Source organism: Stenella coeruleoalba (genome assembly GCF_951394435.1).
Source record: "Stenella coeruleoalba genome assembly, chromosome: 7".
NCBI classification, from domain to species: Eukaryota; Metazoa; Chordata; class Mammalia; order Artiodactyla; family Delphinidae; genus Stenella; species Stenella coeruleoalba.
Window position 1 is genome coordinate 21,357,572 of NC_137153.1, and position 23,514 is coordinate 21,381,085.

The 23,514-nt window shown below is 40.7% G+C and overlaps 1 protein-coding gene across 1 annotated transcript; it reads right to left on the bottom strand.

Annotated features, from left to right (window-relative positions):
- Nucleotides 1-286: 286 nt before the first annotated feature.
- Nucleotides 287-5,289, bottom strand: NEFM (neurofilament medium chain). The gene is made up of 3 exons (XM_079927306.1): nt 4,167-5,289; nt 3,312-3,436; nt 287-2,097 (listed from the first exon to the last, which is right to left on the bottom strand). The coding sequence occupies exons 1-3, from the start codon at nt 5,244-5,246 to the stop codon at nt 726-728; spliced, it is 2,577 nt and encodes an 858-aa protein (XP_079783432.1). The 5' UTR covers nt 5,247-5,289; the 3' UTR covers nt 287-725.
- Nucleotides 5,290-23,514: the final 18,225 nt, after the last annotated feature.

The following is a 23,514-nucleotide window of genomic DNA, read 5'->3' on the forward strand; positions in this document are numbered from 1 at the left end:
GCTTTTATTTTTATTTCAAAAATATAATTAAAAAATTTTGGGATGAAGGTTGGGCTAAGTAAAGATTTTGACACCTGAAAATGTTTTTGTCAATTATGTTTTCCCAGTAACCGCTCTCAGGGAAATAGTGCTAAGAAATGCAAGTTGCTTATAATCCCCCAAATAATCTGCTCTGGGGAAAGAAAGGGTCAAGCGGTGGAGAATTCACTTTGAAATGACAGGACACCAAGCAACTGACTATGTTTCCAATATGACCTTTATTGAGCAACTACTGCTGTGACGCTTAACATCAATCAATGAAAAGTTGCAAACTGCATGTCAACGAGGTTCTCCCATGAACAAAAGTCCTTTTTAAATGCACCAGTGAGGTAAACATAATTATTCATATATAGCTTTCTTAAGGCTAAGAGAGTTCTGTGTTTCATTTATTATTTTTGGCTCAGTTGGTTCTTTGCATAATATACCTCAAGACATCCCCCCAAGCGCCCCCCTTCCAACAGCTTAGGAAATTGGCCACTTCCCCAGGTACATACAGTATCATGCATTCGAATCGCCCAAACACTGGGGAGGGAGCCCCCTGAGCTTGCATGCAGGTCCCTCATATTGCACAAAGTAAAATACAATGTCTGGAGCCCCCATGGGAGAACCCGTTCTGCTTTGAAGCTGCCAATCACATGCATTTTGAAATTGTCATATGGCTTAACCTTTTGCGATGGACTCGTCTATTAGTCACTCTGGGTGACTTCCTTTACTACGGCGTGTGAAGTGACCTTCTCTACCTTTTTAGTAGACACTGATTTCTCCTCAAAGGTCTCTTCGTGCTGTTCGACCTTTTGAGTGACGGTTACAGATTTGGTGATATACTTGGTAGCACCATCTCCCCTCTCACTGGTGGTTTTTTCTACCATTTTGGTCACCGCCGCTTTCTCCTCACCTCTATCACCACCCTTCTTTTCATCTGCTGGGCTCACGTCTAGCCCATTGGTGACAACCCCTTTCTTCTCTTCTCCCCCACTGCCCTTCTCCTTAGCTTCCGGCTCTACCTCATCTTTTCCTTCCACCTCCCCATTGACGGCTATGTCTTCCTTCCTGGAATCCTTCAAAGCTCCCTCCTCCTTCTTCCCCACCTCTTCCGCTTTCTCCTTCTCCTTCTCCTTCTCTTTCTCCTTCTCCTGCTGCTGTGGCTTTTCCTCCTCTTTGGCATCCTTCTCCAAGCTCACCTTTGCTGATTTGGCGACCACCTCCTCCACGACTTCCTCCTTCACTGGGGATTCAGCCTTCTTCTTCTCTGGCACCTCCTTTGGCTTCTCCTCCTTTTTCTCTGCCTTCTCTTCCTTGGGAGCTTCCTTTGCTTCTTCCTTCTTTGCTTCCTCCACTTTCCCTTCCTCCTCCTTCTGTTCTCCTTTCTCGGCTGCAGCTTCTGCTTTGGGCTTCACCTCTTCCACTGGTGACTTTGGCACCGGGGACTTGGCTTGCTCCGGCTTCTCCACCTTGGCTTCTGCCACGAGCTCCTCCTTGGGAGCCACTTCTTCACCCTTGGCCTCCATTTTCTTTTCCTCCTTCGCTTCGGCGGCTTCCTCTCCTTCACCTTCAGCCTCTGTTTCTCCTTCCTCTTCCTGCTCACCTTCCTCTTTTTCACTAGAAACTTCCTTCTCAGATCCTCCTTCCTCAGCTTGGTCTGATTTAGCTCCTTCCTCTTCCTCCTCTTCCTCTTTGGCCTCTTCCTCCTCTCCTTTAAGTTCAGGTGCAGTAGCTTTCACTGGAGACTTTTTGGCGGCTACAACTTCTTCTTCGGCTTCTTTTTCCTCTTTCTTTTCTTCCGCCTCTTCTTCCTTGACCTCTTCTTTCATGGAAACTGTCAATTCCTCTGCAATGGCCGTCAGGGCTTCTTCCATTTCTGATTTCTCATCTTCCACCTTGGTTTCCTCTATGATCTCCTCGACAAATTTGTGTTGGACCTTTAGCTTGGGAGCCTCTACCTTGGTTTTCTGAATCTTACTGGATATTGTGATGGAGGGCTGTCGGTGTGTATACAGCGGCCCAGTGATGCTTCCTGCAAATGTGCTAAATCTGGTCTCTTCACCCTCCAGGAGTTTCCTAAGGAGAGAATCAAAGAAGGCAAGACGTCATTAAAATCTCATCGGGTCTTCTGAACTTCATTCCAGTACGTGTAACGTGGTAGGTACCTTTGGATAAATAGAATCACTTGAAGTAACCCTTGGCTATCCTTTCACTAGTATACTGTGTCGTATTCAATGACAGAAACAGATGCTCAGGGACAATCCACCAGTCACCCAATGCAGTAACGAACCACGCCCAACAGTCCACTCACTACACCCAGCTACCAAATCTCAGCTCTGCCGCAATCCATTCGGTGCAACATGAATATGCTGCAAAGCTCCCTGGAGGCCAAAAAGGCCTTAAGTGACGTTCTTGAGCATTTGGACTTTCAAGATGTATACTAAATGTCTTTTAGCGAACATTCAAAAATTTTACAAAGCTATTTAGAATATATTAGAATTCAAGCTAATCTATCACAGCTAGGTACTAATAGGTGCATATCGAGTTAGAAACTGGTCTGCGATTTTAATCATAAAGTGTCTATTTTATATAACTATTCAGCTTTCCGGAAAAGACAGATGGCTCTGAGCTGAGTGCAATTTATTCTTGTAATATGAATGATCTTACTGGTAAAAAAACAAAAATAAAAACAACCCCTCCCCCCCCCGAAAAAAACTATTTCGTCAAGGATTTTCACCTATGAACTTAGTCAACAGCAAGGTGACATCAGTTAATATATTTATAATCGCTTCTCTTTCTCTGGATGTATATCTAGATCTATAAACATAAATCTAAATTAAAAAAATATATATTGTACCAATCATATTTATTCTCAGCCAGATGATGGCAATAGTAAGCTGTAACTGAGCGAGAAATGGGACGTCCTGGGACGTCCTTGACATTACACAGTTGAAAAGCTGAAAGCACTAGATGAAATATTAAAAACTAAAATTCTTTTTTGTTTCAAATATTTGAAAACAACTGTTTCACTAAAATAAAAAAGTAAGCACTGAAATTAATCGGCGCTCTTCCTCTAAACACTTTATTCAAACATTTTAACTACTATTTACTCTTTTAAAGCTGCATAAAAAGTTGCAATTCTTTAATTACTTTTTAATTAAGAAGAACACCAGGCACTGATTTAAGACTCCTGCAACCTGCTTGCTTTAACTTAAGTGGTGAAGGTTCCTGCCTAAACGGCCTCTACAGTGCGGCTGCCATTTCGGCCACGTCCGCCGCGAGCACGGTACCTGTATGCAGCGATCTCGATATCTAGAGCCATCTTGACGTTGAGGAGATCCTGGTATTCTCTCAAATGGCGAGCCATTTCCCACTTTGTGCCCCGAAGCTCATTTTCCAACTGCTGGATGGTGTCCTGAAAGAGACACAGCCACAGACTTATCCTTCCAAACAGCCACTTCTTTCGCGAACCACTTGCTACCTCCTCCTTCTTCCTCCCCTCCCTCGACTCCCTCCAGCTTTGCAAACCTCGGGTACCGCTCCCAGACCCCGTCCCCCCTTAAAATAAAAATCTAAGGAGTTCACAAACAAACGAACAAACAGAATCAATAAGACAAGTAGACATTTCCTGGGCACACCACGCACTGGGACCAGCGGATCTAGAACAGGTCTCAGCAGGAAACACACATGCATGGGGAAACCCCACGGCTGACCTGGCCCTTCCCATCTGAGCCCTTTGGGCTGAAGCCAGTTTTGGGAGTTCTTCCGATCACGTCTGGAAAAGTTGAGAATACATGAGTTTCTGCACAGCTATCCTAAAGTTGCTGCTTTACCAACTACCCGAATGTATACCTCCTACTTTAAACGCGCAAGCTTGCAAAACTAGAACTCCTAAGGAAAAGAAGCACATTTTGAAAACGGTCAGGGGTCTTCGAGCGGGGGATGGTGCGTGGGGGAGGCGTGTGGAGGGGATGGGGAGGGCGAGGACGCTTTGAGCCTCCAATTTGGGTCTGCGTCGCGCGCGCGCGCGCCGGCCAGCGGCCGCTAGGGAGCGCGGCTGAGAACGCGGCGGGGCGCGGGCCTGAGTGTCGGGGGCGCGCGGCGCTGGCGCTGGCGCAGGCTGGCTGCGCAGCCGCTGTTCCTACCTGGTAGCTGCTAAGGTCGTGGTTGTGCCGCTCCTCGATGTCGCTGAGCTGCCGCTCCAGGGATTCCTTGGTGCCGCGCACCGACTCGAGCTCGATGCTCTTGGACTGCAGCTGGCGCCGGTACTCGGCGATCTCTTCCTTGGCGGAACGGATGGCCTCCTTGTTCTGCTCGGCTGCCTCGGTGAGCTTGGCGTAGCGGCACTTAAACCATTCTTCGGCCTGGTGCATGTTCTGGTCCGAGTGGCATTCGAGCTGGGAGCGGATCTCCTTCAGCGCCGACGAGATGTCTGTCTTCAGGTAGTCTTTGCGCTCCACGGTGATGTGTGACGCCTGGATCTGGGCCAGCAGGTCGGCCACCTCCTCCTCGTGATTGCTCCGCAGGAAGGCCACCTCATCCTGCAGCGACTGCACCTTCTTGTCCAGCTCCACCTTGACCAGCGACGACTCTTCGATGTCTTTGCGCAGCGCGCGGATGGCCGCCTCGGTGTCGTCGCGCAGCCGTGCCTCCTCCTCGAAGCGCTCCTTGAGCCGGTGGATGTCCTCTTCCAGGTGGTCCGAGTCCAGCTGTACTTGAGCCTTCTCGTGGTTCACCAGCTCCAGGGTGGCGCGCAGCTCGCGGATCTCCTGGTCGTACGCGTCGCCCAGCTGGGCGTGCGAGGCCTGCTTCTGCCGTAGCGCCTGGATCTCCGCCTCGATCTCCTTGTTCTGCTGCTCCAGGTAGTGCACTTTCTCGATGTAGCCCGCGAAGCGGTCGTTCAGCCCCTGCAGCTGCTCCTTCTCATTGGAGCGGGACAGCTTGTAGTCGCCGCCCGGCCCAGAGCCGCCGTTAAGCAGTGACGAGGACTGGCTGAAGTCGAGGCTGCTCTCGGCGGAGCTGAGCATGGCCGAGCTGTAGGTGAGGCGCGGGGCCAGCGCGCTGCGCTTGTAGGAGGAGGACACGGTGCTGGGAGAGCCGCGGGACCATGACTGCGAGCGGAAGCCGCTGGACGGGGAGCCGCCGACGCGGCTGAAGCTCGAGCGGGTGTCGGTTACCCGCCGGTAGGCGGACGGGTTGCCCAGCGAGTCCAGCGTGTAGCTCATCTTGGAGGCTTCGGGGCGTGTGGCTGGCACAGCGTTCTGCTGCCCTCGCCGCAGCCCCTTTATAGCCGCGGCGGCTGGTCCTGGGCCAGGGCCCCGCCCAGTGGAGGCGGCGGCCGAGGAGGCGGGGACTGCGGGTACCGGGCCGTGGGGATGGGGGGTGGTGGTGAAGACAGCCCAGCAGTGATTCAGCGCCCGCTCCACGTGGGCTCGCGCCGCATCGGACCCCGGACTTTGCTACCTTGGCCCCGACCCCTGCCCCCCAGCTCTTCTTTCGGTGCCAGACCACCTGTCCCCTCCCAAGACCCCTCTCTCCATTTCTCTTCATCTTCGGATTGCATTTTACACCCCCAGTGGGAGCATGCACCCAACGCCCTTTCTTTGTTCAATCACTCTCCCACCGTTCGGGCCGCTTTTCTAGCGACCCCCTAGCCACTTTGTTCTTGTTCTTTTGTTTTGTTTTGTGTTGTGTGTGTGTGTGTGTGTGTGTGTGTGTGTGTGTTTGTAAGCCCTCTGCACTCTTATCTTCACGTTTTTCTCTTCTTTTGCCCGTTCTCCATTACTTTTTCCTTTACCCATCTTCTGTGCTTAATCACTTCCCCCTCTGTTTGGCATCTCTTCGCCTTCCCACTTTAAAACTTCTTTAGTCCCACTCCTCCCTTCACTCTGAGCCCCTTCCTCCTGGACCTTTTTCTTCTCAGTCTTGTCTTTTCTCTTTCTCCTTCCTCCCCTCCCCCTTCCTCCCGCCCCTCCCCCATCCTCATCTCCCCTTGCCTTCCTCCCCTCCCCCCACTCCCGGTCTTAAAGCAGCCCGAGACGAGCGCAGGCCCCGAGTTGGGCCTAGAAGAAAAAAACAAAAAGACTTTGAAGAACGGTCAGCCTGAAGTCTTCGAGAAGGGGACAGAGAGGCTGGGCCGGGGTATTTATTTGTATTAAAAGTGGGATATGTCGCTGCTTTCTGCTTAACGTTTGGGGGACGTCCGCAGTTTCCGCAGGGGCAGAAGGTAAGGCGCTTGTGCTCGCTATGGCGCCGGCAGCACCAAGGACAGCGCCCAGGCTGGTTTGCTGGAAGATTCAGCCGCCCTGGGGGCTTGTCGCCCAGCATTGCTTGTGTGGTTAGGTTGGCGGGGGTTTCCTTCCCCCCTTCTACCCGAGTAAATACAATTAAAGCCAGTTTGCAGTGACTCTGAAGGAGCCAAGGTGGGATCTCATGCTAAGATTCCTCTGCAATGCAGGGTGGGCACAATGCAGGTTTTGAAAACAAATAAAATTAATTAAAGTCAGGTAACAGAGATAATATACTTGTAGCCCAGTTTCAGTTTTCTAACATATGATGGATGTAGGAAATCAAGAGATACAGGGACTGAAATCTGAAGGTCAAATATTCCTTGGAAAGGGGAATTTGAAATCTGCAGAGATGAAAAGTCCAGGGAAATATAGTTTGTGACAAGTCTGAACAAAAACAATTGCCTTGTCATCTTTCTGTTCAGTACTCCCTGTTTGTGACTGCGATGACTGAAAAGCACCTGAATTAATTTCAAATTAATTTAAAAGTTGCCAAGTTACTCACCATAACTTTGAATAAAACCAGATATTTTTTTTCTTCCACTGAGATTTTAATGACTGAGTTAGAATAGATTTTCTATATCTTTAAACATGTTTATTTAAATAAGGAACCTACACAGACTTCTTGCTGTCTGGTGCACTGCTAACTTTTAAAATGTCCCTTTATTTTGCATTGTGCTTTGGGGACAATTCAGGGTAAAAAAGTTCAGAATACTGCAAGACAAAGTGAAGAGTAGAATGCCTAACTAATGACCACGTTTGCTAGGACCACAGGCACAAGTGATTGCATGCAAAATGCTTGTTATGGCTGAGAACAAACGATTGCTTGTGGAAAGTAGAGACCCCAGACTTTTTTTCTTCACAGCTTTCTCCTTGTTTTATTAAATGACGAGGTCCTATCAATCAGTATGTAATCAGAAAAGGCTTGGTTTCTAGAGGTATTTATTTTTATAAAATCTCTTGGCCCTTTTGTATTTTAAAACAAAACAGGTTAATTTAGGGAGTTCCTTTTGGCTTATTAATGTGAAACTGCAGCATTGCAGGCTCTGTGGGGAAAGGAAGTTCTAGTTTGCTAAGAGACAGGTTATCTTTCAGGCATGGAGAGTCCATGTCTCAAGCTGTTGGGAGAGACAGGTGACAGAGTGAGGGGATTAACTTGTGCATATTGCAAAAACAGGATTTTCTGGTTTCGGAGGGATACATTTAAAAAAAAGAAAAAAAAGAAAATCGCCTGTTCTTCTGTTAAGTACTGCCAGTCTCCAGGTTGGACTGTGAAAGATATCATCAGATAAGGCCAAGTGCTAATTATGCAGTAATTATGCCTTAGTTACTTAGTACTTTCTGCTTTTATTAAAAAATATACAAACCCTTGTCAGTTTCCGGTTGCACGTGCACTGAAAGCACTTTCTGCCCCTGAGAGCAAACGGTTAAGGAGCAGGCTGCTGCTGTGAGTTATTTATTTTTTTATTTTTTTAGAAAAAATGCCATATTTTAATAGAAGATCACCATTTATCAGAATGCATACCAAAATACTGCAACAAATTGGTCTTCAACAAAAACAGCACAATGACAGAAAACTCGATATGCTACACCTCTGAGGAGTCTACAACCAGGCTAATTGGAAATCAACACACAACTCCCACTGCCCCACACACAAATATGTACAGGTTATATAAGCCAAGATTTAGAAAACACATTGGAAGAGGAGGGACACACCCACATATGTATTTGTGTGCATGTTTTCCTTGAACACATACAACATTGTTTTCTTTTGTTTTACTCAACTCAAAGAAATTCTTGATCTAAAATTATTTCATGCTTAACACTATACAAAGGAAATACCATAAAGCAAGTTTAAATTTTCCTGGGAGCTGTTTGTTGCAAATAAAAAATGTTTTGCATTTTTTTAGTGTAAAACTCCGCATAAAAACAGGAGTTGTTATACAGTGCTTGCCATTTGCTGTGAGTTTTTTTCAGGGCTTTGAAAATGAGATGACTCTGCAGAGAGACATTTACAAGGAATCACATGTCCAACTTCACAATTAGTTTTGCCTTGTACCTAAGCTGGTTTAGAAATTGTTCAGCTTTTAACTGGTCACGGAAGGAAGAAAGCATTGCGGACAAATGAAATAATGGCTAAATACTGAGGCTAAATCCAGTTAGTGCCTACAGCTTAAAATTATAACTTCAATGTCGCATGAAGTATTGTTCATTCTGGCCACAACAAGATAATGCAGAGAATTATAACTGTCACCTTATGAAGGAGAAAAGTTCTCATGGCGTAAAAAATGATTGCTCCAAGGACCTACTGTGTAGCACAGGAAACTATACTCAATATTTTGTAATAACCTGTAAGGGAAAAGAATCTGAAAAAAAATAGATGTATATGTATGTATAACTGAATCACTTTGCTGTACACCTGAAACTAACACAACATTGTAAATCAACCATACTTCAATGAAAAATAAATTAATTAAAAATTTAAAAAGACTGATCCAGTTCCACATTTAGTAAAATATTTTATTTTACGTTAGACTTTTCACTTTAATCACTCTTTCTGAAGGTGACTTGAAGGTTATGCTGGTCAGTGAATTTAGTATACAAACTTTTTAAAAAAGTTATAACATTCTTTTTTCCTTGTCTCATATTTTTGAAGAACATTTACTACCCTAATATTTTACATAGAAAGAAATGTAAGCTTTTGCATTTTTTACCTTAATGACACTAAGGCTACAGAATCTTCTGAAAATATTACCAAGAGAGAAAATAAGCATGAGGAATTATCTGAATTTACAACACGGTTGAGTCTGGCTATGATACTTTTATAATTTATTCTAAATAAGGAAGTTACACATGATTTAAATGAAAGACATTTTAAATGAAATTGTCTCTGGGTGTTGTACCATAAGCTACAGTGTGTTTTGAATCGATTTATTTCCATAGGGAAATACACAGCCTGCTGTGTGTTCCTTCAGTAGGTGAAGTGCAAACATTAACTTTGTAGTTAAGAGATAGCTATTGTGAGGTCTTATCTAATGATAATGGGAAAGTATTCTTTGCATAAGGGGTTTATTCTTTGCATCAAAGTAAGTTTAGAAAAATAAGGAGCTGGGCATTTCCTTCCTCCTTTCCATATTTCCTTCCATTTTAAAGAATACTTTTTTGATACACAATAATGCAAGGAGGATGTGAGAACCGGGCAGCAAGCAACTGCTCCATATGGAAGACACCACTGTCAAATTGGTGGGCTGAATCTATCCCAGATTTGATGATCTGTACATTGTCCCAATCTGCTGTGATGTCTTGAACCTGACCCTTTTGCCTGGGATCAGATATTCTAGAACTCATAATAAGTAATTTTTAAATAAATTGTCCCTTGCTGATTTTTTTTAAGGGATTGTCGATGTAGGAAGCTCGGGACTGAGTCTCCCGGAATGGGAACATGAGAAAATGAACACTGTAATACTTATTTCTACTTGAGCTTCGGGATGTCAAAGTTTAAAAGCAGCCTTGGCTTTTGGTCTTTTTTGATTTGAGATGTTGAAAGCAAAATAAAAGTATCCTCGCAGGAAGAGGCTGTTTCTTGCCAGGAAATCGGGATGTATATATCCCTATTGTCTTCAATTAAAACAAGTCCGTCTGAAACACAGGATCCTTTTTCTAATATTAAGCACTGAAATGGTCTTTGTTTCCCTTGCCAAATATTTTTTGTTGTTGTTGAACATTGCCTTATAGTTCTGTGAGTGACTGTTTTTTATGAAAAGTTAATTGAAGTATTTATGAAATTAAGAACATTTTATGGCTTTATATTGTTCCAAATACAAGCTTAATCAGTTTTGAAATTCTATACCAGAAAATGTCATGTTTTATGGGGGGAAAGACTTATTTTTCAGCTTTAACGTAGCTTGCTGATTTTTTTTTTTTTTTTTTTTTTTTTTTTTTGCTGTGTAATGCCTTCACCTCACTGCCGGGAATCAGTTCTGCGAAAGCCAGAGGAGAAGGACTTAGAATTCTTAAAAAGTATTTGAGATAGCCTTGCTAAAAGTGAGTCTAAAAATAAAGTTAAGTAGATGCCTAATAAAACAGCACCGTCGTATTGATTTTTAGCATGTTTTTAATTGGACATGTTGGCTTTACCTATAAAGCGGCAGATCTTGATAATATGCACTTGAATTTTTAAAACCCTCCATTGCACATCACTTTGCACCAGTGCAGCCGTGTCATATTTATGGCATATTTTCATCCCTAGCTTACCAAGGCTTGACTTAGCAAGAGACATAATTCTTTTATTAGAAACTCTTAATTAAAATGAACCTTGTAAAACTAGAGCAGATCAATGATCTGTTATCTTTGGAACAAATTTCTGAGACGAGCTAAACCCAGGACATAAAACAAAGGAAAAAGGAAGCCCTACCTAACAAGTCTTATTGTCCCAGGACTGGATTCTTTCTCCACAATCTCAGCAATTCTGAAAAGTAGTATTCTTTCATTATCCTCAGAAAATGGGTTCCCTGTCATAGCCATCTCTTTTCGCTCAGATTGCCAAGAACATCATATATTTTAGAATATTTTTACTCACTTTTTTTTGGTTACAATTCACATATACTTGTAGAAGTTTACAAAATTCAGAGAAACAATAATCGAAGTATTTTCTTCTAGCTTTTCCTCTGTACTTTAAATATAGAGGGGAATCTTTCTGTTTATGTAATTCCATACCCCGTTTTGTAAAATAAATGTATCTGAATATGTAATTTGCTATTTTAGAGGAAGGAATGTGGTTCTGTACACCATGAGACCTGGGTTCTAGCCAAAGACTGACTTTCATTGTCCTCTTTAAAAAAGGATTTTTAAGGGCCCTTTAGATCAAGAATGATAACATAATAATAACAATTAATAATATAAGAGTAATGATAATAGATCAGGAAAGTCTAATTGGGTCTGAGTATTAATTTCTTTCTCTCTCTGACTGCCTCTCTCTCTCTTGTTTGCTGAGAGGAGTGTCATTGTGAAGTGGAAGGCGGTGATGTGACAGTCAGAAGTGGTGAACTGCAATCTGGCCTCGTCAGGCCTGAATACTGTATTCCTTTACACTCAATGGTACCCTGAATCCCAAAGCCATCATCATCACCACCTTGAAGTTTTACATGTGAATAACACGTTACGTCAAAGAAGCAAAACATAACTCTTTTATCTCATCTGGCCTGAGTACCAGGGGTAGACAGGGTAGAACACAAATTATTATTTCCATTTTACATTTGGTAAAATTGTTGAAGAGATTTGTCCAAGGCCATCTATCTGGTAAGTGGTGGAGCCAATACCAGAACTCAGATCTTCTGATAGTACTGCTAACATTAAAAAAAAAAAATTCCTTTAGTAGGGGATCCAATCCTGTCTCCACCAGCATGAAAAAAATAAAGGTAGGCAGATATTAGTAATATTAGTAACAATAACTGGTATTAATTAAGTGCTTACTAGGTGCCCAGCACTGTGCCAAGATTTTACTGAATTACTTAACCATCACAAAAACCCTTTGAGGTGACACGATTATTGTCCCCATTTTGTAGGAAAATGCAATTGAACACGCAGGCACAGAGAGGCTAAGTATCACACACAGCTAGGACATGGTGGGGATGAGATGTGAATCTCTGAATGTCTAACGTTAGAGGGAAGGTGACCCTCACTGCGGTGTAACACTGCTTCAAAGGCCATGCAGTCGGTCTTAAAAATTTCATTTAAAAGCTAATTGTTTAACTGTTAGATCATATTTTAAAAAATCCAGGACATATGCTGTGAATTCTTTTGCTGCCTTTTTTCTGCATTTATATAAATATGAAACATTTGAATATTTTTTCAGATAACATTATTTCTTGGTTTGTGATATTAAAACTATTAAAAATGAAAACTTTGAATTACTTGTCTTTGTTTTTTTTCTTTATCCTAAATTAATTTTCTGTGTAATTTGAAGGACATCTAACTCATTCATTCTAGTTCCTTAATATAGATAGTATCCTTAATCATTTATCTATTAATTTAACTGGTATCTATCATTATGTTTACATGCACTTTTGGTTTAGTTTTTAGGAGGCTTTAATTTGTAATATACATTGATTTATTATATCATTCATTTGCTAATATGTCTATATATTTACACTCAAATTAAAAAGAAAATCTTTTAATCATATGTGTTCACAATTTTTTGTAGATGTGAAACTCTTGAAACTAAATCTACTTTGAGAGATCTAATAATACACATTTGAATCTCGGCAGAAGAAATAGCTTGGTCCCCCAGTCTTCATCAGGGAAGGCTTACAATGGAATGGCTGGCAAGGAAGCAGCTTTATAAATCTATTAGAACAGTGAAGAGACAGCCATGAATAATTTTAAGTGAATCTCTTGATCATCTATCTTATATATTAAAATCAGGGTTATGTGACTGTGTTTATATAGGTTGCCTAGAGACAAGTCAGCCTTAATCCATTTTTGTTATTTATGGGATAAAGTGCTCTGACTCACCCTTATTTTCATTTGTATAAATCTGCTTTGGCTTCTGCTTTATCAGACACGGTCAAGGAAGAGAACTCGTTCCCATTTTTCCTGAACAAAAGTTGACCTTGAAAAGAAACAACATGTATCTTGTATTAGTTATGATAGCAATGAGCTTCTGGATCTGGATTACATAAAATTATTAGGAACTGAATGCCTAGTGATGAAATTCTTCCTTAGCCACTGTGACTCATTTAATACAATTTGCTATGCTTCCTGTTAGTCTATGTGGTCCTTCCCTCCTGTCAGGTCAATATACCTTAGCAATCTGTTGCCTTCTCGGAAACTTCTAAGAGTGACACGTGCGCCTTCTTGAACAAGGGACATGTGCATGTCGTGATCAAGCCTTTAGGTCTTTATGGAAGATCCCACATCAATGATTGCCTTCTGCTTCTGGGTTTCTGGTTTCGTTTGTACTCCTATGACTTGGCTCTCAGAAACTTCTACTTTTCCAAATCTTTTCCAATTTTTCCAGGGAGGAATTCTTCCTCTCCGTCCCTAAAGCTCAGTGTTTGTGGTCTAGTTAGGTACTACCACCTGCTGGACATTTAAATAATATCTCAACTCTCTCACTAAACTTAAAATTCCAAGTAGCAGATACCAAGTCTTGTAGGTATTTGCGCATCCTACAACATTTTACCGATAGTAGGTGCCCGATCAATGTTTGTTGTATTAATGAGTAAATGAAGTTCTACCTTTTTTCTTTCTTTCAAAAAACACCAGTCTGTTCAATACCACACGCCGTGCTGGACATTGGGGAGTGATATGAAAGACACAATCGTAGCTTGGATGAACACATTCTTTTGTTTTGTTTTGTTTTTTCCTTTTTTTTTTTTTTTTTGTTTTGGCCACTTCACATGCAGGATCTTATTTCCCTGACTAGGGATGGAACTTGTGCCCCCTGCAATGGAAGCGCAGAGTCCTAACGACTCCCCGGCAGGGAATTCCAGTTTGAACACATTCTAATGGAGGATTCAGGCACGTAAAAACCTAGTTACCACGGGGGAACTGTGGACCTTTACCTAAGCTAGAGATAAACAAAGTGCTTCACGGGAGCACGGAGGATGAGCAACTAAACCAATTGGTGATAAAGGTGGAAGAGCCTCAGGGAGAGTCTTCTGGAGGAGGTGACACCTGATGTGACTTTTGAGTTATAAGTAGGAAGTGCCAAGATGTAGAAGGGGAGACAGGCAACCACAGGCACTGAGGCAAGGGTAGACACAGTGCACCCAAAGGACTGTAAGTGAACAGAATAAGGGGGAGAATGCAGCTTTGGCTGGAGCGGAGAGTATGTAGCCGGGGATACAGAGATGGGGTCATGTAGCACAGCCTGGAGAAAGGCAAACACATTCCAGGCTGGAGAGAGGGGGAACACATAGTCCAGGATAGAAAAAGGATATTAGGTGAGGTGGGCAGGATAAGGGACATGCAGCCCAGGCTGGAGGCGGAAGCAGGGAAGAGACCATGGAAGGCTTCCTATGTCGTGACAAGACTTTTGCATTTATCTTAAAGCTAATTAGAATTAGTGAAGCATTTAAGACAAATTTTATTTTATTTATTTATTATTAAAAATTTGTATTGGAGTATAGTTGATTTACAATGTTGTGTTTGTTAGTTTTTGCTGTATAGCAAAGTGAATCCGTTATACATATACATAGATCCACTCATTTTACTTTATTTTATTTTATTAATATTTTTTTTGGCTGCACTGGGCTGCATGTGGGATCCTAGTTCCCCCACCAGGGATTGAACCCACATCCCCTGCAGTGGAAGTGTGAACCTTAACTGCTAGAACACCAGGGAAGTCCCTATCCACTCTTTTTTAGATTCTTTTCCCATATAGGTCATTACAGAGTACTGAGTAGAGTTCCCTGTGCTATACAGTAGGTCCTTATTAGTTATCTATTTTACATATAATAGTGTATATATGTAAGACGAATTTTAGAAAAATCACATTGGCAAAAGGGGGCAGAATATTTTGGATGGTGAAAGGGGACTGGAAGCAGGGAAATATGTTTGCAAGCTATTGCAATCATCCAGATGAGATTGGAGGAAGGTGTCAATTCAGAAGGGTGGGTGAGGAGAGGCAGGGATTATGATAACGAGGACAGGATTTGGAGGAACAGGTGAATGGTGGCGTCATCCCCTGTATTCATCTCCGATGGCTGATGTCACAAACTGCCACAAATTTGGCGGCCGAAAAGAACACAAATTTATTATCTTAGAGTTCTGGAGGTCAAAAGTCTAAAATCAGTCTCAGTGGATTAAAATCAACGGGTTGATGGGACAGTGTTCCTTCTGGAAGCTCTAGGGAGAATCTATTTCCTTGCCTTTTCCAGCATCTAGAGGATGCTACGTTCCTGGGTTCACGGCCCCTTCCTCTATTTTCAGAGCCAGCATTGGCACATCTTTCTCCTCTCTGATCTCTGTTCCACCTCACAATTTCTTCCCCTCACACTGACCCTCCTGCTGTACATGCTGAATGTGGAGTGTCTGTGAGGCAACCACGTGAAGAACCTTCCAGGTGTTTGAACTTCCTTGTCTAGGAAGGAAAGCCCCACTCTCTATAGGACAAGTAGTCCGAGCTACGTCTCACTTTCTTTATTTGTAAAACAGCAATAATAATGGTACCTATTTCATAACGTGGTTTCGAGGATTAAGTGAAATAGTGTATGTGAAATGCTTAGTGCCTTTGGCAGCGCTCAGTCAGTGATGGTTATTCCTACTACTATGATGATGATGACTAACCTCACCTCCGTAGTGCTTGGCACAGTGCTGGGCATGGGGTAGGGGTTCCCCATGTACTAGGAAAGGTTAAAGACAAGTGTGTCACATAACCCTTCCAGTAGGAGTTTAAAGACTTGTCAGAGAGACAAGAATTTTCCCTGGGTAGAAGAGAAGTAAATTGATGTGCTTTAGCTCACCAGCTTTGGCAGTAAAAAGGGCTAAGATGATTATAAACCGATTCAATCAGAATGCTGTTGGGTGCTTGATCTCAGGCATATAGTTCAATGTCAAGATAACAGAAACATTTATTTTCTCAAATGATCGAGTATGTGGATGTATTTAACAGGACACCCTTCCCTTTCTCCCCTAAATTTCTTGCATACAGATACAGCAGACATAGAAAGTTTCCTGTTTGAGGGTAACACATATAATGGATCATACAGGGCAGATTACTTCCACTTTAAAATTTTTATTTATTAATTTTATTAAGAATTTTTTTATACTCAATCTATTTTTTTATTGATGTATAGTTGATGTACAATATTATATAAGTTACAGGTGTACAATATAGTGATATACTTTTTTTTTTGGTCAATCCCAAACTCCCTAACTATCCCTCCCCCGCACCCTTCCCCCCTGTAACCGTAAGTTTGTTCTCTGAGTCTGTTTCTGTTTTGTAAATAAGTTCATTTTTATCATTTTTTTAAGATTCTGCATATAAGTGATATACGATATTTCTCTTTCTCTCTCTGACTTACTTCACTCGGTATGACAATCTCTAGGTCCTTCCATGTTGCTGCAAATGGCATTATTTCATTCTTATTAATGGCTAATATTTCATTGTATTTATGTACCACAATTTCTTTATCCATTCCTCTGTCGATGGACGTTTAGGTTGCTTCCATGTCTTGGCTATTGTAAACAGTACTGCAATGAGTATTGGGGTGCATATATCCTTTCGGACCAGGTTTTTCTCTGGATATATGCCTAGGTGTGGGATTGCAGGATCGTATTACTTCCATTTTGTTTTCTTTTTGATCTCCATTCCTTCTCTTGTTACCAGTTTGAGGAGCTACATGTTGACAAATCAAATGAACAGAACATGTAACTTTGTGTATAAACATTCAACCTTACTAGAGACCAAATCTTTTGTCTCATGGGCACCAATGATATATCTGGCAAAGCACAAATCAGAAGTTCCATCCACTTCCGTTCAGGAGAGGAAGCCTCTTTATGGGATGATGTAATACAGCCTGATAGTTACGTACAAAACCTAGAAAGTCTGGATCCCCGAGTTCAAATCTGACCTTCAGTACTTCCCAGCACTGTGAATTCAGACAGAGCCACCAATTCCTTCCATTCATCAGTGTCTTCATCTGTAATACTGTGGTGACAATATTAGTACCCTCTCATGGAGTTGACTTCAAGCTGTGCTCAATAAATGTTAGTTACTATTAAACTAACCCTTTCCCTATACTTAGGCTTTAACGACTTAGCAAGTATTTATTGAGCTCCTATTGTATGCTCGGCACACTTCTGTAAATATCTTACTTCATATTCACATCAACCAAGTGAGACGATACTACACTTTTCTTTCTACTTTCTTTCTTCCTTCTTCTTCTTTTTTTTTTTTTTAACAGGAGACTAAGACACACAGAACTGGAATACCTGACTGAGGTATTTGAGGTATTTCTTTTTTGCAGTGAAAAGGGCATCATCCCATGTCTAGAGCCCTTTTCAAATACAATACAGGTTTTTGATATAATCAATATATATTTTAAAAATCACCCTAAATCCTAATTTCTTTGCCAGCATAACACTTGGATTCTTATCGCTCTGAGTGTTTAGGCTTATGCCCTTCAAATCTTTTACTTATAGGCAGATACTATCAATAGGTGGGGATCAGAGAAATCTTTATAATCTATGGTTTTTATTTTTTATATACAATTCTACAGGGTGTTCAGATAATTCTATATTAGAATGAGCCAAAAATGACACTAAATAATACAATTCATTTTAATCTTTGACAATCTGGAGACAAAATATATTTCTTAGCTTTTCTAATATTAAAATCAAACATTTTTGTTACTTTATTTTTATTGCTTATTTTCTTTTTCTTTTTTTTTTTACATCTTTACTGCAGTATAACTGCTTTAAAATGGTGTGTTAGTTTCTGCTTTATAACAAAGTGAATCAGTTATACATATACATATGTTCCCATATCTCTTCCCTCTTGCATCTCCCTCCCTCCCACCCTCCTTATCCCACCCCTCCAGGCGGTCACAAAGCACCGAGCTGATCTCCCTGTGCTACGTGGCTGCTTCCCACTAGCTATCTATTTTACATTTGGTAGTGTATAAATGTTCATGCCACTCTCTCACTTTGTCACAGCTTACCCTTCCCCCTCCCCGTGTCCTCAAGTCCATTCTCTAGTAGGTCTGTGTCTTTATTCCTGTCTTACCCCTAGGTTCTTCATGACATTTTTTTTTCTTAAATTCCATATATATGTGTTACGATACGGTATTTGTCTTTCTCTTTCTGATTTACTTTACTCTGTATGACAGACTCTAGGTCTATCCACCTCATTACAAATAGCTCAATTTCGTTTCTTTTTATGGCTGAGTAATATTCCATTGTATATATGTGCCACATCTTCTTTATCCATTCATCCCATGATGGACAGTTAGGTTGTTTCCATCTCTGGGCTATTGTAAATAGAGCTGCAATGAACATTTTGGCACATGACTCTTTTTGAATTATGGTTTTCTCAGGGTATATACCCAGTAGTGGGATTGCTGGGTCATATGGTAGTTCTATTTGTAGTTTTTAAAGGAAACTCCATACTGTTCTCCACAGTGGCTGTATCAATTTACATTCCCACCAACAGTGCAAGAGGGTTCCCTTTTCTCCACACTCTCTCCAGAATTTACTGTTTCTAGATTTTTTGATGATGGCCATTCTGACTGGTGTGAGATGATATCTCATTGTAGTTTTGATTTGCATTTCTCTAATGATTAATGATGTTGAGCATTCTTTCATGTGTTTGTTGGCAGTCTGTATATCTTCTTTGGAGAAATGTCTACTTAGGTCTTCTACCCATTTTTGGATTGGGTTGTTTGTTTTTTTGTTATTGAGCTGCATGAGCTGCTTATAAATTTTGGAGATTAATCCTTTGTCAGTTGCATCATTTGCGAATATTTTCTCCCATTCTGAGGGTTGTCTTTAGGTCTTGTTTATGGTTTCCTTTGCTGTGCAAAAGCTTTGAAGTTTCATTAGGTCCCATTTGTTTCTTTTTGTTTTTATTTCCATTTCTCTAGGAGGTGGGTCAAAAAGGATCTTGCTGTGATTTATGTCATAGAGTGTTCTGCCTATGTTTTCCTCTAAGAGTTTAATAGTTTCTGGCCTTACATTTAGGTCTTTAATCCATTTTGAGCTTATTTTTGTGTGTGGTGTTAGGGAGTGATCTAATCTCATAATTTTATATGTACCAGTCCAGTTTTCCCAGCACCACTTATTGAAGAGGCTGTCCTTTCTCTACTGTATATTCCTGCCTCCTTTATCAAAGATAAGGTGACCATATGTGCATGGGTTTATCTCTGGGATTTCTATCCTGTTCCATTGATCTAGCTTTCTGTTTTTGTGCCAGTACCATTCTGTCTTGATTACTGTAGCTTTGTAGTATAGTCTGAAGTCAGGGAGCCAGATTCCTCCAGCTCCGTTTTTAATTCTCAAGATTACTTTGGCTATTCGGGGTCTTTTGTGTTTCCATAAAATTGTGAAATTTTTTGTTCTAGTTCTGTGAAAAATACCAGTGGTAGTTTGATAGGGATTGCATTGAATCTGTAGATTGCTTTGGGTAGTAGAGTCATTTTCAAAATGTTGATTCTTCCAATCCAAGAACATGGTATATCTCTCCATCTGTTGGTATCATCTTTAATTTCTTTCATCAGTGTCTTATAATTTTCTGCATACAGGTCTTTTGTCTCCTTAGGTAGGTTTATCCCTAGATATTTTATTCTTTTTGTTGCAATGGTAAATGGGAATGTTTTCTTGATTTCACTTTCAGATTTTTCATCATTAGTGTATAGGAATGTCAGAGATTTCTGTGCATTAATTTTGTATCCTGCTACTTTACCAAATTCATTGATTAGCTCTAGTAGTTTTCTGGTAGCATCTTTAGGATTCTCTATGTATAGTATCATGTCATCTGCAAACAGTGACAGCTTTACTTCTTCTTTTCCGATTTGGATTCCTTTTATTTCCTTTTCTTCTCTGATTGCTGTGGCTAAAACTTCCAAAACCATGTGGAATAAGAGTGGTGAGAGTGGGCAACCTTGTCTTGTTCCTGATCTTAGTGGAAATGCTTTCAGTTTTTCACCATTGAGGATGATGTTGGCTGTGGGTTTGTCATATATGGCCTTTATTATGTTGAGGAAAGTTCCCTCTATGCCTACTTTCTGCAGGGTTTTTATCATAAATCGGTGTTGAATTTTGTCGAAAGCTTTCTCTGCATCTATTGAGATGATCATATGATTTTTCTCCTTCAATTTGTTAATATGGTTTATCACATTGATGGTTTTGCATATATTGAAGAATCCTTGCATTCCTGGAATAAACCCCACTTGATCATGGTGTATGATCCTTTTAATGTGCTGTTGGATTCTGTTTGCTAGTATTTTGTTGAGGATTTTTGCATCTATGTTCATCAGTGATATTGGCCTGTAGTTTTCTTTCTTTGTGACATCCTTGTCTGGTTTTGGTATCAGGGTGATGATGGCCTCGTAGAATGAGTTTCAGAATGTTCCTCCCTCTGCTATATTTTGGAAGACTTTGAGAAGGATAGGTGTTAGCTCTTCTCTAAATGTTTGGTAGAATTCGCCTGTGAAGCCATCTGGTCCTGGGCTTTTGTTTGTTGGAAAATTTTAATCACAGTTTCAATTTCAGTGCTTGTGATTGGTCTGCTCATATTTTCTATTTCTTCCTGATTCAGTCTTGGCAGGTTGTGCATGTCTAAGAATTTGTCCATTTCTTCCAGGTTGTCCATTTTATTGGCATAGAGTTGCTTGTAGTAATCTCTCATGATCTTTCGTATTTCTGCAGTGTCAGTTGTTACTTCTCCTTTTTCATTTCTAATTCTATTGATTTGAGTCTTCTCCCTTTTTTTCTTGATGAGTCTAGCTAATGGTTTATCAAATTTTGTTTATCTTCTCAAAGAACCAGCTTTTAGTTTTATTAATCTTTGCTATCATTTCCTTCATTTCTTTTTCATTTATTTCTGATCTGATTTTTATGATTTCTTTCCTTCTGCTAACTTTGGGGTTTTTTGTTCTTCTTTCTCTAATTGCTTTAGGTGCAAGGTTAGGTTCTTTATTCGAGATGTTTCCTGTTTCTTAAGGTAGGATTGTATTGCTATAAACTTCCCTCTTAGAACTGCTTTTGCTGCATCCCATAGATTTTGGGTCATCATGTCTCCATTGTCATTTGTTTCTAGGTATTTTTTTAATTTCCTCTTTGATTTCTTTAGTGATCGCTTTGTTATTGTGTATTGTTTATCCTCCATGTGTTTGTATTTTTACAGATCTTTTCCTGTAATTGATATCTCATCTCATAGCTTTGTGGTTGGAAAAGATACTTGAAACAATTTCAATTTTCTTAAATTTACCAAGGCTTGACTTGTGACCCAAGATATGATCTGTCCTGGAGAATGTTCCATGAGCACTTGAGAAAAATGTGTATTCTGTTGTTTTTGGATGGAATGTCCTATAAATATCAATTAAGTCCATCTTGTTTAATGTGTCATTTAAAGCTTGTGTTTCCTGATTTATTTTCATTTTGGATGATCTGTCCATTGGTGAAAGTGGGGTGTTAAAGTCCCCTACTATGAATGTGTTACTGTCGATTTCCCCTTTTATGGCTGTTAGTATTTGCCTTATGTATTGAGGTGCTCCTATGTTGGGTGCATAAATATTTACAATTGTTATATCTTCTTGGATCGATCCCTTGATCATTATGTAGTGTCCTTCTTTGTCTCTTCTAATAGTCTTTATTTTTAAGTCTATTTTGTCTGATATGAGAATTGCTAGTCCAGCTTTCTTTTGGTTTGCATTTGCATGAAATATCTTTTTCCATCCCCTTACTTTCAGTCTGTATGTGTCCCTAGGTCTGAAGTGGGTCTCTTGTAGACAGCAAATATATGGGTCTTGTTTTTGTACCCATTTAGCCAATCTGTGTCTTTTGGTGGGAGCATTTAGTCCATTTACATTTAAGGTAATTATCAATATGTATCTTCCTATTCCCATTTTCTTAATTGTTTTGGGTTTGTTGTTGTAGGTCTTTTCCTTCTCTTGTGTTTCTTGCGTAGAGAAGTTCGTTTAGCATTTGTTGTAAAGCTGGTTTGGTGGTGCTGAACTCTCTCAGCTTTTGCTTGTCTGTAAAGGTTTTAATTTCTCCATCAAATCTGAATGAGATCCTTGCTGGGTAGAGTAATCTTGGTTGCAGGTTTTTCTCCTTCATCACTTTAAATATGTCCTGCCAGTCCCTTCTGGCTTGTAGAGTTTCTGCTGAAAGATCAGCTGTTAACCTTATGGGGATTCCCTTGTGTGTTATTTGTTGTTTTTCACTTGCTGCTTTTAATATGTTTTCTTTGTATTTAATTTTTGACAGTTTGATTAATATGTGTCTTGGCGTATTTCTCCTTGGATTTATCCTGTATGGGACTTTCTGTGCTTCCTGGATTTGGTTAACTATTTCCTTTCCCATATTAGGGAAGTTTTCAACTATAATCTCTTCAAATATTTTCTCAGTCCCTTTCTTTTTCTCTTCTTCTTCTGGAACCCCTATAATTCGAATGTTGGTGCATTTAATGTTGTCCCAGAGGTCTCTGAGACTGTCCTCAGTTCTTTTCACTCTTTTTTCTTTATTCTGCTCTGCAGTAGTTATTTCCACTATTTTATCTTCCAGGTCACTTATCTGTTCTTCTGCCTCAGTTATTCTGCTATTGATCCCATCTAGAGTATTTTTAATTTCATTTATTGTATTGTTCATCATTGTTTGTTTCACCTTTAGTTATTCTAGGTCTTGTTAAATGTTTCTTGCATTTTGTCCATTCTATTTCCAAGATTTTGGATCATCTTTAGTATCATTATTCTGAATTTTTTTTCAGGTAGACTGCCTATTTCCTCTTCATTCATTAGGTCTGGTGGGTTTTTATTTTGCTCCTTCATCTGCTGTGTGTTTTTCTGTCTTCTCATTTTGCTTATCTTACTGTGTTTGGGGTCTCCTTTTTGCAGGCTGCAGGTTTGTAGTTCCCATTGTTTTTGGTGTCTGTCTCCAGTGGCTAAGTTTGGTTCAGTGGGTTGTGTAAGCTTCCTGGTGGAGGGGACTAGTGCCTGTGTTCTGGTGGATGAGGCTGGATCTTGTCTTTCTGGTGGGCAGGTCCACGTCTGGTGGTGTGTTTTGGGGTGTCTGTGGACTTATTATGATTTTAGGCAGCCTCTCTGCTAATGTGTGGGGTTGTGTTCCTGTCTTACTAGTTGTTTGGCATAGGATGTCCAGCACTGTAGCTTGCTGGTCGTTGAGTGAAGCTGGTTGCCGGTGTTGAGATGGAGATCTCTGGGAGATTTTCGCCGTTTGATATTACGTGGAGCTGGGAGGTTTCTTGTGGACCATTGTCCTGAAGTTGGCTCTCCCACCTCAGAGGCACAGCACTGACTCCTGGCTGCAGCACCAAGAGCCTTTCATCCACACGGCTCAGAATAAAAGGGAGAAAAAGTAGAAAGAAAGAATTAGTAGAAGAAAGAAAGAAAGAAAAAAAGAAAGAAAGAAAGAAGGGAGGGAGGAAGGAAAGAAGGAAAGAAAGAAAGAATATAAAGTAAAATAAAATAAATTTATCAAAATAAAAAATAATTATTAAGAAAAAAATTAAAAAAAAAAGGAA

Bases quoted from the DNA above. Each gene is read 5' to 3' on its own strand.
- NEFM (XM_079927306.1), bottom strand. From the start codon at position 5,246: ATGAGCTACACGCTGGACTCGCTGGGCAACCCGTCCGCCTACCGGCGG. The intron at 3,437-4,166 runs GTAGGAACAGCG...TGTCTCTTTCAG, and splicing joins ACGACCTTAGCAGCTACCAG to GACACCATCCAGCAGTTGGA. The intron at 2,098-3,311 runs GTACCGTGCTCG...TTCTCTCCTTAG, and splicing joins ATCGAGATCGCTGCATACAG to GAAACTCCTGGAGGGTGAAG.